This window comes from Podarcis vaucheri, assembly GCF_965113315.1.
Source record: "Podarcis vaucheri genome assembly, chromosome: 13".
NCBI classification, from domain to species: domain Eukaryota; kingdom Metazoa; phylum Chordata; class Lepidosauria; order Squamata; family Lacertidae; genus Podarcis; species Podarcis vaucheri.
Window position 1 is genome coordinate 19243996 of NC_138751.1, and position 17503 is coordinate 19261498.

A 17503-nucleotide genomic window follows, 5' to 3' on the forward strand; every position below is an offset into this window, starting at 1 on the left:
CTAGTACCTCTTCTCCACACAGTGCTCTTAAGGTGGGCATTTTCTACTCCCACCTTTTCTCCACAAGCAGAGAACTGCACCTGAGGAAGAGCTGCCAGCTGGACTGAGTCCTTGGCATTTAATATTTTCCATGCTTTCTTTAATACGTCACCTCTAACAACAGGAAGAACTGGGAAACGTTAACTATTTTTTTAAAGGTGAAAGCAGGATAATTTTACTTTTTTTACAGGAAAAATTCATGTTTTGAGAAGGTTGCCTCTAAATTCATTTTGGGGGCTTCCAGATTGTCACTGTATTCTGGTGGGATTTAATTGCGTACCGGCAAATTCAGGGTGCACAATTCTAGTTGATTGGGAGAGCTTGTGCAACAAACCCGCTTTCCCAAAGGATCTGCTTTTTTTGCAGTAAGGAAAGGGACAGGGAAATGCACAGGAAAGTGTGGCATGGCACTCGCTTTGATGCCACCTTGCCTAAATTTCTCACAGACAAATCAGAATTACCGTAATGCTCATTAAATAGCCAATACTGCCTCATCTCCTTGCAAACAAATAGGGATGGGTGCCCAATAAGCAGTTTGTCTGGAAGTCCCCTCACTTTTGAAAGCACTGAGCTTCATGGCTGCTGGCAGGGCCCTTGACAGAAATTAATTATGGACCCAGAATTTCTGACCCAGAATGACTCGTTAAAAATTGCCCTGTGTTTCAGGGTACCTGTCCATAATTCCTTGGGATTTCTAGGCTGATCCTGTGTGTGGCTTTTTGCCACCGTGTAAGAGTCATAGGGCCAGTTGGGGACAGGGTGCTTTTAATTTTTGTACTTGGAGGTTGTACGAAGAAGAAAAAGGAAGAAACTCAGTTTTACAGGGGAAGGATTGGGATTTTTGCTCAGCGTGGCACATCACTCAAGGGGGGAACTGAGACAAGAATCTAACGCTTGACCGCATGGCGTAGATTTAAAGGAGTCCAAGACACGGCCCCTCCATTGAGCTATAAATAGCCATTTATAAAAACCGGGTTTAAAATACAGCCCTTTATCCTCCCTCCCCTCGTAATTTCTCAGTTCATTAGCACAGCTGTCCCCTCATTCACAAGCAGAGCCCTTTCCTCATAGCTGCCCCCCCTCCCGCCAATCTAAAACAAAACAAGCACTAGAGGTTCTATTTACAAGTCACAAAACAGGGAAGGGAGAAAACTGAGTCCAGAGGATGGAGAAAGAGGGCAGGCATGTAGGAGGGAGAAGGTCGGTTCTTTCTGCCCCCTAGGGGTGGGTGGAGGTATATGTATGTTTGTTTGTGTGTGTGTGATTGTGTTTGTGATTGTGTTTGTTGGCAGAATGAGAGAAAGAGAGACTTTGGGGTTCTCTCCCGGACGGTTTTTAGGAAGCGTTGCTGCTGCTGCTGCGGCTTTTCATGCAGTATTCCCAGGGCTTTTTGGGCAAGCCAGGGATGGACAAAAGGATAAAACAGCCTCCGCCAAAGATCAGGATAGCCCCAGCTGCCACTGCACAAGCCACGGACCAGGAATACTCGTACTCCAGCGGGATGGTCTCATCAGAGGTGATAAGCCACCGAACCGAGTGCCGGAAAACCTCCAGACATACGAGCACCATAATGCCTAGAGAGGGAGAGAGAATAAGTGAGAAGACAGTCCCGGGAGTTTCGACAACCTCCCTGCCCCATCCCTGGCATCCTCCCCAAATTCTAGTTGTGAACAAAGACCGCAAACAAAGGACTATGGGAAGCTTCCCGGATAGACATTTGGCTTAGAGTTAACTGGACCACATGAAGGTACATTGTGTTGTGCTTTCTTTTAACTGTCACCAGTCGCTCACTTAACTCTGGGTGCTTGGCCCATCTAGTACAGTATCCTGTTCTCTCAGTGGCCAAGCAAGTGCCTGGAGGAAACCCACAAGCAGGCCTGAGTACAGGAGCATTTTCCTTGCAACCCGCCATGGCTTCTAGTAACTAGTATTCAGATGCATCACTGCCTTCAGCCATGGAAGCAGAGCATAGCCGTCCTGCTTAGTAAGCTTAAAGGTAAAGGGACCCCTGACCATTAGGTCCAGTCATGGCCGACTCTAGGGTTGCGGCGCTCATCTCGCTTTATTGGCCGAGGGAGCCGGCATACAGCTTCCGGGTCATGTGGCCAGCATGACTAAGCTGCTTCTGGAGTACCTGAGCAGCGCACGGAAATGCCGTTTACCTTCCCGCTGGAGCAGTACCTATTTATCTACTTGCACTTTGACGTGCTTTCGAACTGCTAGGTTGGCAGGAGCTGGGACTGTGAAACAGGGGCTCACCCGGTCATGGGGATTTGAACCGCCGACCTTCTGATCGGCAAGTCCTAGGCTCTGTAATTTAAGCCACAGTGCCACCCATGTCCCTCTGCTTAGTAAGCTTAGGTTTCCACAATTAAAGTAGTCTTGAAGTTCTTTTGCAACAAACCTGCTTCTGTCCACTCCCCCTTTACTCATGAAGGAAAGCAATGGGAAAGTAAAGCGTAGGGTAACCATTGCTTGATGCAGCATTGTATAACCTCTGCATGGACAAAAAAGAACGATCCAAACCAGACAGCATTGTGTAACCTCCCTGCTGAAAAAATACCCAATCTTTATTGTTGTATTCGATGCCCAATGCCAAGCAAACAAAATAGGAAGCACATAAAAAATGCAACAGAGTGAAAGAGAATAAAATAGATTAAAAAATGTCACAGAGTAAAATGAGATGGGCATCAACGACTTTAAAAAGGTCGTGTAACCTCTCTGCTAATTTTGTGCAAGCAAATTAGGACAAATGCCCAATAAAGAGGTTGCCTGGAAATGACATTTGTTTTTCAGGAACGCAGCGGCTGGGGCAGCAGGCCTGAACAAGGGAAGGAGGTTTTGCAGGGTGAGCTGCCTTACCTGATATGATAAAGAAGCAAGATGCTGGTTTCAGGAGAAATTCAACCCCTTTGCTCAGAGCCACCGTGATGCAGAGGGACCCCATGGCCATTAGGGTGATGCTGACGAGGGACACAATGGCCGCCGTGATGTTCAGTTCTACACAGCGGTGCCAACCAAGCCAGCAGGGCGGTGGAGGGAGATAAAGCAGACATTTGTAGACACAAAGAGTGACGGATTCACAATTACCCACTTGACCTGCTTCCTCTGTGTGTGTGGCACAGAAGGGAATGCTCAGCCTCTGTGGCATTACAGGGACACACAGCGACACAATCATGTGCTATGTGATAAACAGCCATGGCTGAGGAGTGGTGTTGAGTGAGGCCCGATAAGAATGGAAGTGTAGGAGATGGAGCAGGGCAGCTGGAGAGAGGCATGGTAAACCAGCCTGAAGGGACCTTGGGCTGCAGACGGGGAGGAATGCCAGAGAGAGATTCAGCTAACTGCAGGTTATTTTATGTTTTCGAAGGGAGAGCCGCCCGCCACTGCTTGTCTGTCCCAGCATGCCTCTGTGTAATCTGAGATCCTCTGAACAAGGCACAGGCCTTAACCTAAATAGCCTGCTTAAGGTTAAGATTCTTAACAGTTTTTAAAAGCTTTAGACAGCAGCACGCCACCCCACTCCTGTTAAACTAGGGCAGGAGTGATGGATTGACTAATCAACCAAAAGCATGGGCAGATCTTTTTAATTTTCTAAAAGTTATTTTACCTGCAGGTGCTGGGCAAAATCCCTCCTGGTTCCCTCCCACTCTTCTAACTGTGGTGATGTTTGCTATATGACACATGCTCCAAAAACAAAAGCCTGTTGCTTCAGAGCTCTTGCTTTTAATAAAAACAAAAATGTCTGTGTTTCCAAATGATTGCTCAGTGGATTCAATCACGAAAACGCGTGGGACACTGACTGCGATTTCCTTAATCAGGTGGCAGTCCCAGCACTAACCCCGTTTTCTCCTCGAGTTTCAGTTTGTAGAACGGCCTGCCTGAGGGAGGAGCTCTGTGAAACTCAAAAGCCTGCACAATACACTGTGTGTGATGGCAGAGACCCTTGCTCTTCAAGAGTGGTCCTTCCCTGTACATGGATCACGTAGGGCGTGTGTGGTAGAACAGACTAAAGAGGTGCTCAGGGTCATGTCTTTGTGTGAGCCGAAGTGTTCCTTTGTTCTGTCACTTTTATTATTTACTTATCCTACCCCTCACACCCAAAGTCTGTAAAACAGATGAGCATAAAATGGCGGGCAATTCAGTTACCGTATTTTTACGTCTATACTGCAGCCCCCATGTATAAGATGCCCCTTATTTTGGGAGACTCATATTTAAGAAAATGGGGGGGGGGGGAGAGAGATGACCCAGAGTATAAGATGCCCCCTAATTTTTGACATTATTTTTTAGGGGGAAAACCTAGTCTTATACACAGAAAAATATGGTAATTCAAAATCTGTCTCTCCTGTTGCTTTTCCCCCAGCTAGGTGGCAACTGCTTGGAGGAAAGTACCCTGGATGGTGAGGAGATACAAATGCCTATGTGTAGCAGGAAGGACCCCCCCCCCCGACCCTTTGCCTCTTTAAATATTGTTTGTTAACTGCTCAGATAAAGCTGTTGTTGTTATTCTGATCTAGGATTCCTTTAAGAGGATTGGCTGCCCCAGCATTGAAGAATCCTGTTTAGAAGTGACATAAAGGGCCATTGTCATATATCATTTTAATTGTGTTTTATTGATAGTTTATTTAAGTTTGTAAACCACTCTGAGCTCTTGGGCAGAATGGTGGGATAATAACATAATAAACATGGGCGTTTTTAATTTGGCTCCCTGTTTTCAATGGGTTGATGGACTCACCTTTTTTAGTAGTCCTCTGGAAGATGTGAGCATTCTCCCCAGTAGTGAAGAATTTGAAATAAGAACAGTTGGCTTCTGAAAGGAAGGCAGGAAAAGGGCATTGAAAAAACAAGAGCAGAAGGCGAAGGAGGGAAAATAAATGGAAGCTATTGTAAATTCTCATCACACACTTTGTGCCAGATATATATGGTGCAGAATTTTTTTAAAATGTGCTTTGCTGGTGGTATAGTTTTCCGGTTTTGTGCAAATCTGATGGATCGAAAGAAACAGAAAATAAGTGAATTATAGTGGTTATGGGAAGGGGAGTAGCAGAAAGTGTCAATTAATCCACCCACCCCAAAACACAGAAACAAATAGTATGTGACCCTGAGTGGAGCACTTTGAAGCCCAGTTTTACCCAATTTGTCAGATTATCCCTGTATCAGATACACTCTAATTTACAAGGGGGGGAGCATAAAAATTGGTGTTACATAAATTAAATGGAATTGCAAAAAGCTGCAAACACATAGTAAAAGCTGGTGTGGTCCGGTCTGGAGCGACATAGGTAGTGGAGAACACAAGAATGCAAATTCACTTCTCTAAAATGCCGCTAGCTAGGATGCTTAAGTTAAAATGCAAATATATATGCCTGCTTTCTCTCTATCCTGCTTAACGCAAGAGCAAAATGCACCGTGGGTCCGTTCTCCTAGAGCAGAGTTCCCCAACCTGTGGGTTGTTGCAAAGCCTTTGCAAGTGGGTCACAGGCTTTATAAGTAAACCCCAAATAATTACTGCTTCTAATCCCTAACTGGTACGATGAGTACCTCTTTCAACTTTTTGTTTCGTTGGCACTGTGTCGACACTTGTAATCGAGCATCAGAAAGGCTCGAGTCTTATATCTCGACACCTGGGAGCTGCTCTCTGCCAGCTGGTGGCAGATCCGGTGACAGTTCACCATAAGATGCTCGTAGAGGGAGTTGTTTTGAGTGACTATTACAGCTCACCTCGGCTGCGCAGGCTCTTCGGCCCCTGTCAACAAATCCTGCATTGACAGGGGAGTTACATAAATTTTTTGCTTGGATGCCTCAAGGAATTGTTATAAAATAGGCAAACTTGCAGTGAAACTTGCACAAAACCAGTGGCTGATGAAGACGTAAGGAGTAAAATCCATGTGACAATAAATTGATAGGCCAGCGTACCACGTAAATTATTATTATTATATACATACATGTGGAGCTCATCACTAAAATATAATATGTGAGCGGAAAATAGCTCAGTTTGTTTAACCACAAATGTTGTGACAGTCCCTTTTTCCTACAGTTGTATACATTATAAACTAGTTGGCATCTGCCTGTCTCAGGAGACAATGGAAGAGTGTGCCTTTGGGGGTGGAGTCGAACTGTTAGGAGGTTATTCTAGACTACACATGCTAATATTTGCAGTGCATCTGCTAATTTTGCAACATACAACATTGGCTCTGGGATAGCTCAGTTGGTAGAGCATGAGGAGCATCTTGATCTCAGGCTCGTGATTTCGAGCCCCACGTTAGGCAGAAAATTCCTGCATTGCAGGGGGTTGGACTAGATGTCCCTCATGGTCCCTTCCAACTCTACAGTTCTGTGATTCTATAACCTCGCTGCAAACAAGTCAGAATGAATGCTCAAGAAAGAACAGGCATAATAAGATTTGTGCAAGCAAAACAGGATGAACAGGTCATCTGGAGAAGCCTTTCAAAGCAAAAAGCAGAGAGCACATCATGATTTCTTAAAATGCTGCACAGTTCTGTGGTAACTTAGAAACGGATAGATGCCTAGATTTTCCAAATTCCCACCATATTTGCTGGTGGATATAGATTTTAAGCGTCATATAGGGATATTGTTGAGAAACTCGGGAGTTAAGGTAATTAGCCAACGTTATGTACACACACTTTGCTCAGGAAGGAGACAATTTCTAGAACATGGCAACCGAAGCAGAGGTTTTGGGGGCAAAGAAAGATTCCTTGCCTCTCAAGCCTCAGGGATTGTCCTTTCCGAGATTTTACATTGCCTGGTGGAGTGGATTTAATTGTGTCCCCAGAGAGAGAAGAGCTAGCAATTACTGCAGCCTTTGCAGCTGGACAAATTCCAGGTAGCCCCAGGGTATGGGGAGCAAGTGCACCATGTGGTTGAGTGAGAGAGAATGTGCATGCATGCATGTGTGAGACATTTACAGGAATTATAATTGTGCTCACAAAAATGCTCAATGTTAAGTCTACTGGCTCCCTGGTTCTCCCCAATAACAGCTGCCTCTAGGTTTTTGACCAGTAGGGTTCTATTCAAAGGAAGGCAGGGAAAGAGGGGAAGGTTATGGCACAACATCACATGTAGTTGTGAGATGTATACGCAATATATTAATAGTGTGGCAGGGCCTGATATGTTTAACAAGTGTGTAGAGCAGGATGTGGCCCATAGTGTTCTGACAAGGCCCACTACTGGTACAAGTGCCTCCCCTAGTTGCCTTGCACCTGCCAGTGGCAGGCGGCCATTTTATATTCTCAGAGCAATCTCAATGCAGTGTCGCTTTGGGGCACTCTGAGAAATTAAAATGACTGCCTGCCACTGTCACCACCAGCTAAGCACACCACTGGGGTCCTATTAATGTAGAAGGAGCCCTAAAAGAGGGCAATTTGCCAAGGGCTCCCTCAAATGTGGTGCTGGTCCTGAACAACATAGACTATGAAAAAATGAAAGAAAGGCATCTCTGAGCATATGCTTGGTCCAGGAAAATTTATTTGGAATATACAAAAACAACGTTGAATTAGAGAATACAGTATACTTTCAGATCTCTCCTCAACTCCGCCCCCAGGCTAACTAGACTAAATTGAATTTGGTTCAGAATTGCACTCCGGCCCAAAATTCATTTTTCGATGTCAGTTCTAATTATTAAATGGTGAGTTATCTCACCCTGAAAAGCAGTGATGTCTTATCTAACTGTCCTCTAGAACTGGGGAGAGTTCAAGGCACACACCGTATTATATTAAAATTATATAAGGGCAAAGGAAGAATGGAGATTAGTGATGGCAATCAATCTGAATTGGTTGCTGAGTTTCAAGCACTACAGTTGTCCTTGGGAAAATAAATTTCCCAGCAGCTACTTGCATAGCAGAACACCAGGCAACAGAGGAAGAAGGGGAAACCCATCCTCCTTCGCTTGCTGCCTTCGCTGGAGCCACCATTACCATCAAATAAATAGATTGGAGAAAAGGGTACGTTTGTATACCACCCTCTGGAAATGACCATCAAAGTAGGATCGGACCCACTGCAAAGCAGTGCCACACACTCATAACTCAGACAGCTGCTCCAGAAGGATACCATGGTTGATGGTATCAAAAGCTGCTGAGAGGCAGAGGAGAATTAACAGGGACGCATTTCCCTGTCTCTCTCCCAATAGAAATTTGCACCCCAACATCGAACAGTCATGGAAAGACTTTACAATTTGATTTGTTGATTATGTTAAGTTGTGGGTGGACATATCAGACGACACAGCGATTCTTCAAACAGCTCTTGTTTATTCACAAGCCAGAACAGAACTGAACTGAAGGGTTCAGCCAGCCTGCTTATATAGAGCTCCACTACAACGCAACAGTAACCACTTTCTGTAACTCTTCCATCACTGAACATCACTTTCAATCCCTTATTTGCATATGCGGACCTGAGTGAAAACTACCTACAGTATCCCCCTGCTGGCCCAGGGAGAGAACTTCAGTACGTAACAGATTATATAAACTGGCTCACACAGTTTGAGCATACGGATGGCGGCATGGGGGGGGGCGATATTAGCCCCACTTCCTTTCCTCAGACACTAATTTTGTTTGTAAAGCTTTGTCAGTGAGCCGAGAGCAATGCTGAGGTAGACTGCTGAAATATAGTGCTTTTGCCCAAGACAACTCCATCGATGACTTTAAAAAACTAAACCTATTACACGCCAGCAAACTTGCATATGATTGCCATGTGTACACTTTCCAGACATGTCTTCCAGTGGTTAGTTACTCAGAGTCGGGCCTAGCTCAGCAAAACGCAGGGATGGCTCTGGTTACAGGGAGATAAGCCAGGAGTATTAGCCAAGTAATTGGCTCCAATCCCTGTTTTCCGGGCTGCGCTCCAAGCTGTGGCCCACCAGCCCAAGCCAATGATTGAGTTACAGCACAGTCACTCAACCCTGTCAGGCTAAGAAAGAAACCAATCGCTCATGGACCCAACCGTGGGAGACAGCTGAATATAGGGGCCCTGGCTCTCGGCCTTCCCATTATGTCACACCAAGCCCCAGTTCCTTCCCACAGCAACCAGAAACGGTTGCTGCAACTCCCCTGATTTCACTTTCCTCTCCTTGACAATCCAGGAGTCCTGGCTTTCAGCCAGATGTAAGCCATCAAGCTACACCCTATTCCAGTGAGGCCTGGTTGTCCATTTTGCTAATCCATGATTTATTTGCTTGATGTATTTTTAATCCCATCCTTCCTTGAATGAACTCAGGGCCAAGAGCCAGGTGTGTGAATGTGTCTGTGTGTCCCTTTCATTCTCACAACAGCCCTGGGAAGCAGGTTGGGGCTCAGGGTCCATCCGCACTTAAATTTCCTCCACATTTTTTTACACCATGGCCCACATTTTAAAGCTCCGTGTGCAACCACGCTTTGTTTCGCTCCAGAGTTTTCCCTGCGGAAACTTCCTCTTTACTGAAAAATGCCAATCCGCAGAAAACCCAAATTTGCTTTAAAGAGACTGTTTTCAGCGTCACCGAATAAGCTTTGTGGCTAAGGGCTGGGTTTGAACCCAGATCCCTGTAAGTTGCCAAATTTAACCTCCTCCCATGAGCCACTTCAAAATTGCTGAGGGCCCGGGGACACACACACCACTTAATTATTTTTTCCTGCCCATTGCAACAATTGCAGTTCCATATAATTCAAATTGTAATACAATACAGTGGCACCTCGGGTTAAGAACTTAATTCGTTCTGGAGGTCTGTTCTTAACCTGAAACTGTTCTTAACCTGAAGCACCACTTTAGCTAATGGGGCCTCCTGCTGCTGTTGCGCCGGAGCACGATTTCTGTTCTCATCCTGAAGCAAAGTTCTTAACCCAAGGTACTATTTCTGGGTTAGCGGAGTCTGTAACCTGAAGCATATGTAACCTGAAGCGTATGTAACCTGAAGGTACCACTGTATTAGAAATGAAAGAAGCAATAAATATACAACGGAAATCAAAATGGATATTTAATGTGATGGATGTGCCGTCTCCCATATCCAGCCACAAACCCACAGACACACCACAGACCACCTGAATGAGCCTCGTGGACCACTGGTGGTTCATGACTACAGTTTGGGAACCACTGCTTTGAATGTAAATCTAACACTCAAAATCATTACACCTCACAGGTGTAGCAGTTGCGACACACAATGGTGCCTTCTTACTAGCTGACTCCTTGTTCATCTCCTTATGATCCTTTTTTAACCTTGTGACTCCTCCTGTTTGCTTTATGGGGATAGAGGAGTTCTACAAATTTTGAAAATTAAAAAGGAAACAAGAAAGCAGCCTTAGTGCAGGGCATTTTTCTGAGGTCAGAATCAATCGTCTGGAGTTGCCACATGCTGATTTCTTACCCTCAGTCAGACATGCTCCAGGCACCCATCCCCATTATGGTAATAATTATAATTAATAACAAACACTCTCGTTAAAATATGTTGGGCTTTAGTTTCATTAATAGCATGCATATATTACTGAACAGAAAAAATATATCTTTAATGATGCCCCAGATTCTTCCACCTGAGGCAGGTCGCGCACCACCTTGCCCAATCAATACAACCCAAGGCAGCTTCCTGTGCCTATTCATGGTCTAAGGGGGACTGTGGCAGGTGGCTAGGTCTGGGTACCCACCATTTAAATTTCCCACAATGCCCCAGAGTGGTGCTTGGTGGTGGGATTGTGAGGAATTAAAATGGCAGCTGCAAACCTGCAGCCCCCCCACCCCAAGCTTCTCTGTCTGGCCCTTGGGAGTCTCCTCACAGTAATGGGTTTTATTTTATTCTACGTGTGCTCAGCCCTTTATTTTTATTGTGCCAGCCTGATGTGTATTTTTGCTGCTGCTGATAGTCCAATTAAAAACAAAATAAAAAACGAAACAAAGATTCGTGATGTTGTAGTTAAGAGTGTCAGACTAGAATGGGGGAAACTTAGGTTCACCCCCCACCTCACCTGCCATAACCTCACTAGTGACCTTGGGCCAGTAGTTGTCTTAGCCTAACCTACCTAACAATATTGTGATGATAAAATTTATATGTGAAAGACAACTGTGTATGCTGCCTTGAGCTTATTGGAGGAAAGGCAGAGTATAAAAATAATAAATAAATGAAGTTCTATTTCCCTGAGTTTTTAAAATAACATTTTATGTTTGTATTGCTGCTTTTAATTGATGCCCTGCTGCTGCTATGTTTATTATATATCCGATTTTGGCCCTTGCCGCTAATTTACTCACCTTATGTTGATTAGCTTTGCCACCAGCTGCTTCCCAAATAAGTACTTGTTAGATAATTAATGCTGAAGCATGCTTTAAAAATCCTCAGACTTTTGAGAGGTTTTTGTTATTCTAAGCTTCATTCTTCTTCAGATATTGCTCAACTTGAAAAAGAGAATGGGAGGGTCACAGCTGTCAAAGGTCATTCATATAGCTGGATATCAGACAAATCTAATTCTTCAGAAATCCAGTAAAGTGTTGCAGCTCTAGGACTGGAGTTCACCAGACACCAAATGTGAATTTCATTTATGGAGTGACAGAACCTAGGTCATATCACCTTTGTTTAAATCATCTCTCAGAAACTTCTATCAATGACAAGGAGCCCCAGTGATTCTGCAATAAAGTCTTCTCTTTGGAAATAATAGCTCTCTGCCTCTTCTGCTCTGTCTCTCTGCTTCGACAATATGCTTTCTTACAGGTTTCCTATCTGAACTTTCTCCAGACTTCAAAAAAACATTTCAAATCTTGTAGAGTTTCTCCTCTTCCTATATCCTTTCAACTCTACCACCTCACCCTTCATCTTCAGCAAGCTCTGTTTTCAATGGCTGCTGTAGGCCATAACCAGGGTCTTCATTAGAACCTACACAATGGGGAAAGGAGTCAGTTCTTTAGCTCATTTTGTATTCTGCTGCTGGCATTACATCTTAGGATAAGAAAATACATAACATGAAAGCAGAGTATGAGGTGTGTGCTTCAATCGTATGTCTTCCTAACATGCTTCTGGTTTCTCATATGAGAAGTGACTATAGATCAGTGACAGAGCATCCCACGTTTTATCCCTGGCAGTGCTGGGTGAGAAAGGATACTGGGATGAGGAAAAATCTCTTGCTTCAGACCCTAGAGAGCTACTGCCAGTCAAAATAGAGCCTAGTGCTGCTGCTCAGTTAGATGGACCACTGGTTAATCTAGCAGCATTACTGGTTTATATGGGAGGTTGTTCATACATTCCCTATTCTGAGAAGCATATCCTTGGGCTATAGGAACCTGTGGTCCTCCAGATGGTGTTGGACCCCCTCCCATCAGCCCCGGCCAGCATAGCCAATGGTCAGAGATGATGGGAATTGTAGTGCAGCAACAGCTGGAAAAGTTACCCATCCCTGTACTACAGGAACAGCTTGTGAATCTTGTCTATGGGGAGTTGGTTCAAGCTCCTCCTGGCATGAGACACTGGGGATACACATCACTCACACATTTTCCTTTGTGCTTTCACGCCACGCATGAAGAAACTTGCCGCTCGAAGGAAAGACGAAGTCACGGCACCAACAACAATCATCCTTCTTGCCCTGTTCCATAGCAAAGAATTGCCTGCCTGCTGGTCCCCACAGATTAACCAATGCAGCCCTGGTGGTTCCAGTGTGCCAAAGAGAGAAAGCTGATGTAGAAAGAGGCTGGCAAACCAAATGGTGTTAGATTACTCAAGCAACTGGGTCAAGTCACAGGAGGAGGCCAATAGCTAACTCATTCAGTCTGGAAGCAGTACTCATGTTTAGGGATGGTGGAGAAATTCATCTAGCTCACATTTTTTCCTTTGAGTCTGTCTAATTCACACTTTCTGCATTCATAGGAAAACCGAAACACAGCTATCCTTTGAAATTTGCAAAATGCAAAAAAAAAGTGTAAAGGAAAGTGTACACAAAAAATTGTATTAGGAAAGGTTTCTTTAAAATGTGTATATTAGGCAAAATACATACAAAATACATACAAGAATGCTAGCATGATAAATATACATGATACTGTGCACAAATTTCCATGCAGACTTAAAAAAACAACCTGATGTGGAAATTGAGCTAACTAAACACAGGTTTGGAAAAGTTAGAGACTGAAATTGATTCCTATATAAATTTAATCTTGGGGTCACTACTTCCTACCAAACAATGACCAGGTTGCTTGCAATAGGTTAATAGCATAGGGTGCTTCCAGGTGGGTTGTAAAGCAGGTTGCTGAGGTATTACAGATGGGTAGTTGGTAAGCAGGGGTTTTTTTGTTTTGTTTTGTTTTTTAATTTATCAGATTTTCCCCAGAAAGGGAAGATCCAGATTAAATTGAAGTTTGGTGGGGTGGGGAATATAGGCTGGCATTTTGGTGTATATGACATTGTGTGGATTCTGCAAAAATAATGATAATAAAATAAAATACATTCATGAGGAGCACTGATCCCACAGCAAACACCCATTTGGAAGTACCCATAAATATACTAACAGAAACAAAGAAAAGGTTAATGGAAAGAAAACAGTTGGCTTAAAAATCATTACAATATTATTAGAAAAAAATCAGAAAAATAAAAACAGAGCAGACAGAAATATAAATGTGCTATTCAGACAGCTATTCACTCGAGCTGCATTGGTTTTCAGTGACAGGACTGAGCTCCAGAACATTTGAAGTAAGAAATGGTTAAAGTTTTCCCTGAGGAGGCACAGTGTGCATTTCTCTCATCACGAATCCATATACAGTACAGTGGTACCTCAGGTTAAGTACTTAATTCGTTCCGGAGGTCCGTACTTAACCTGAAACTGTTCTTAACCTGAAGCACCACTTTAGTTAATGGGGCCTCCCACTGCTGCTGCGCCGCCGGAGCACAATTTCTGTTCTCATCCTGAAGCAAAGTTCTTAACCTGAAGCACTATTTCTGGTTTAGCAGAGTCTGTAACCTGAAGCGTATGTAACCCGAGGTACCACTGTTTCTTTTTAGATTGTCTAGAGTCCCAGCATCTAGAAATGTATCTCTCCTTAATTTCTAGAAACAGATATCACAGCGTCCATGTCTATCTATCTGTCTAATTAACTATCTGTCCTTTCCCTCTCTCTCCTGGGCATAATAAGGGCTCAAGATTTTTTGTTTCCAGGGGTGGGGGGTGGGCAGGAGCTCTGTCCCACAAATTGGGAACGGACTACAGCCTGCACCAAGTGGTGCCTTTGATTTATGTCCTCCTGGGCAGTTGTCTAGCCTGTCTATATCATTGTGCTAAGCTTGTGCAGACAACTGGATGCAGAACCAAAGTGTATGAGAAAAGCTGTGATTAAAGCCAAGAGGGACATCCAAATCAAGCCCTTCCATCTTCTGTCTCTTTTAGACAGGCGTCTAGTTTCTGTTTGATGGAGAGAGTCTGTTTCCCTGCCATGGCCGCCTGGCTAAGTCATTACCCTCCTGCTGTGAAAAACTGGTGCCTCGTTTCTAAACTGGGAATGTGTCCAGATATAACTGGCACTCTTTCATTTCTATTTCTTTAAACCAGCGGTGCCCAAACTTTTTTCAAAGAGGGCCAGATTTGAAATGAACATGCGCAAGGGCTGACTAACGTTGCTGAGCTTTTTTCCCCCTTTACAATTTTAACCCAAGACATATACTGCCACAGGGACCGGATTAGATCAACTGGCGGGCCGGATTAGGCCTCTGAAACGGGTTTTGGACATGCCTGCTTTAAACCTTCCCCGGTCCCTCCCCCCCTTTTCAGCCTTGGTCTTTAGTCTCTGGAGCTCTGTATTGAGACTGTATCACTGGACTATTTTTTGAGCTGCAGGGTGATGGCTCATTTTCATATCGGAAGGACAGGATTATAATCTGTGTGTCATTTTCAGGGAAAGCCCCAACACTGGGCATCTTTGCATTCATACACTGTAGTCGTCTTCAAGCATTTGCCTAAACAGGCAAGGGTCAAAACTGTGCAGAGGGGCATGCAAGCCTCACGCCCAATAACCCTGCGTGCATGCGCTCCTTTCAGCAGGTATCTATGTGTGTTCAGTTGAAAGAGTTTAGAAGTCTCTGCCAAATTAGGAAACTTGACTTATAAATAAATGGTTGGTGGTTGGATGTGCAAGCCTCCCCGCCCTTTGGTTTGGGGCCCAATTCAGTTCAGATCAATGCATATCTGACGTGATTCGAACCCCAAATCTGAATTCAGAAATATGAACCTTCAGATCTCCCATTAATTTGTACTGGGAAACAAACACAGCCATATTTTTTTGTTTGTTTGCATGAAAGTTGGTGACGTGGTAGCCTAATAATAATAATAATAATAATAATAATAATAATAATAATAATTTATATCCCACCCATCTGGCTGGGCCTCCCCAGCCACTCTAAGTGGCTTCCAACAGAATATTAAAAACACAATCAAACATTAAAAATTTCCCTAAACAGGGCTGCCTTCAGATGTCTTCTAAAAGTCAGATAGTTGTTTATTTCCTTGGCATCTGGTAGGAGGGCATTCCACAGAGGGGATTAACCATACCAAATTTCAGACAGGTAAATCCAGGTTTTTTGTGCTAGCCATGTTAAAGATGATTCCCTCCCCCCAAAAAATTAAAATACTGTAAGTACTTTAAAGGTAAAATGGCCAAAACCTTCTTGTTGTTTCAAGAATGCAACTTAGAGACATGGTAGGCCTTCCAGGGGTGAGTATCTGTACCAAATTGCAGGCGCCTGGATCCAGAGCTTTTTCGGTGTGTGCTAGCCACCTTTAAATTATGTCTTTTTCAAAAAATAACATATACAGTATTTTTAAAGACTGTACAGTCAGCATAGTGCTCAGTCCTGCCATTTCTCAAGCTCCCATGTTCAGGCAGCTAAGGACAGCAGACACATCTCCTCAGAGGTGTTGATGTCCAACAGTGGACTGGATTTCCTCTCCTTTCCAACCACAGTTGATGCCCCTACAATGCTGCTACTGCCAGGGCCTATTTCCTCCCCAAATAATCTCTTGGCAATTGGAGTAGGCTTGTTCCCACTACCAGCAGACTCAGGACAAGGAAGAATCTGCATGGGCTGCTGCTGCTGCCCACCACCACAGACTCCACTAGGATAGACTAGCTTAACTGGGAAAAGGACCAATTTGGCCAGTGCTGTTGCTGCTACTGCCAGCACTGCTTGTCATCTCTGCCTCTGGTACTGGCTGGCAGCTCTGCCATCTCTGCCTCTGGTGGTGGCACCATGGTTGCTTTGTAGATGTCTCATGCTAGTGCTAAAACTTCAATATTTATACACTCACTGTGTGCTTGTGCACTGACTGTGTACAATGTACTTATAAGACTTTCTGGCACACACGCTCAAGCCAAAGTACTAACAAAGGCAGGCACAGAAGACAGAACATGGCTGCAAATAATGACCGCTCCCCGCTTAAAACGGGGGGCGCCCTTTGCGTGGATGCGTGCAGCCCCTGGATCTGGAGCGGCTCCATCAGCATAGGCTTGGCTTTGCCTTCCCTCAGGTGGGATACCTGGAGGTCTCCACCTACCTCAGTCAGTTGTCCAATCCCACCTGGGGGAAGCGTTGCCAAGGAGACCAGGCCACGTAGGGGAGGGATTACCTGCCCACACAATAGAGGGAGGATCTTACCTGGGAATCCTCACTTGGCTCCAGAGCTTCTCCCACCCTACCCCCACCCTCAGTTAATGTCTTATTTTGCAGGTTAACTTTTCTTCACAGGTATGCGGGCGCTGCTACGTTAAGGTCGCTGTTAAAGGGCTGGAAAGGAATTTCCCTGCATTGGCAGGTTTCGCCTTTCCTGTAGCAAAACGTCACAACTTTGGCGGTATCAGGCCTTGGGCAGAATCCTTTAGTCCATCTTCCTCTTTGCGGCGGCGATACCAGTGTTCCCCGTTAAAGGGGCTTCTGAAGGGAGGCTTTGACCGTACGCTGAAAGGTCGTCATTGCTCTCCCCTGCGGCGGCGGCATAACGGGGGTGGCTATCTCTGCTTGAACATATGTTCTCCAGAGCCGGCCCATCCCCCCCCCCACTGGATAACCCTGATGCTCTCTAGGTCCCCGGCTGGGGACTGGGGAGGGAGAACGCCCAATGCCTGAGCCAAGGTCTACCCACATTTGAAATTTAATAAAGTTGTGGCCAATTTAATCCCATAGCACGTTGTCTTGAGTTGTTAGTCTACATGACGGGGGGGGGACCGCTCGGGATCTGGGGACTCTGCCCGTCCACGCAGATTGAATACCTAAGCTAAAAAAAAACTTGGACCAAAATTGTGGGCGATAGGGATAAGGGAACTGACACAGCCTGAGTCAATAGTAAGACTAAGACAACAAACTGTTTTTATTTTTAAGATTAAGGATGGAACTGGGAATGATTGGGAAAGGACTTGTAACCAACAGTTAAATAAGAAAGGTTGGGTACTGGTATGAACTGAAGGATTAACATAATATAAACTGAACAGATGACTGAGGATGGGACAGGGATTGATTAGGAAAGGTTGGAAA

At 44.7% G+C, this 17503-nt stretch overlaps 1 protein-coding gene across 1 annotated transcript in view; it reads right to left on the bottom strand.

Moving 5' to 3' along the window:
* Positions 1 to 981: 981 nt before the first annotated feature.
* The window catches only part of CACNG6 (calcium voltage-gated channel auxiliary subunit gamma 6), a 30422-nt gene continuing 13900 nt past the window's right edge, over positions 982 to 17503 (bottom strand). Inside the window, exons 2-4 of the mRNA XM_082197124.1 lie at positions 4775 to 4849; positions 2902 to 3039; positions 982 to 1613 (exon numbers count right to left, since the gene is read on the bottom strand). Coding sequence (XP_082053250.1) covers positions 1375 to 1613; positions 2902 to 3039; positions 4775 to 4849 — 452 coding nt within the window. The 3' untranslated portion in view covers positions 982 to 1374. The remainder of the gene's footprint in view (positions 1614 to 2901; positions 3040 to 4774; positions 4850 to 17503) is intronic.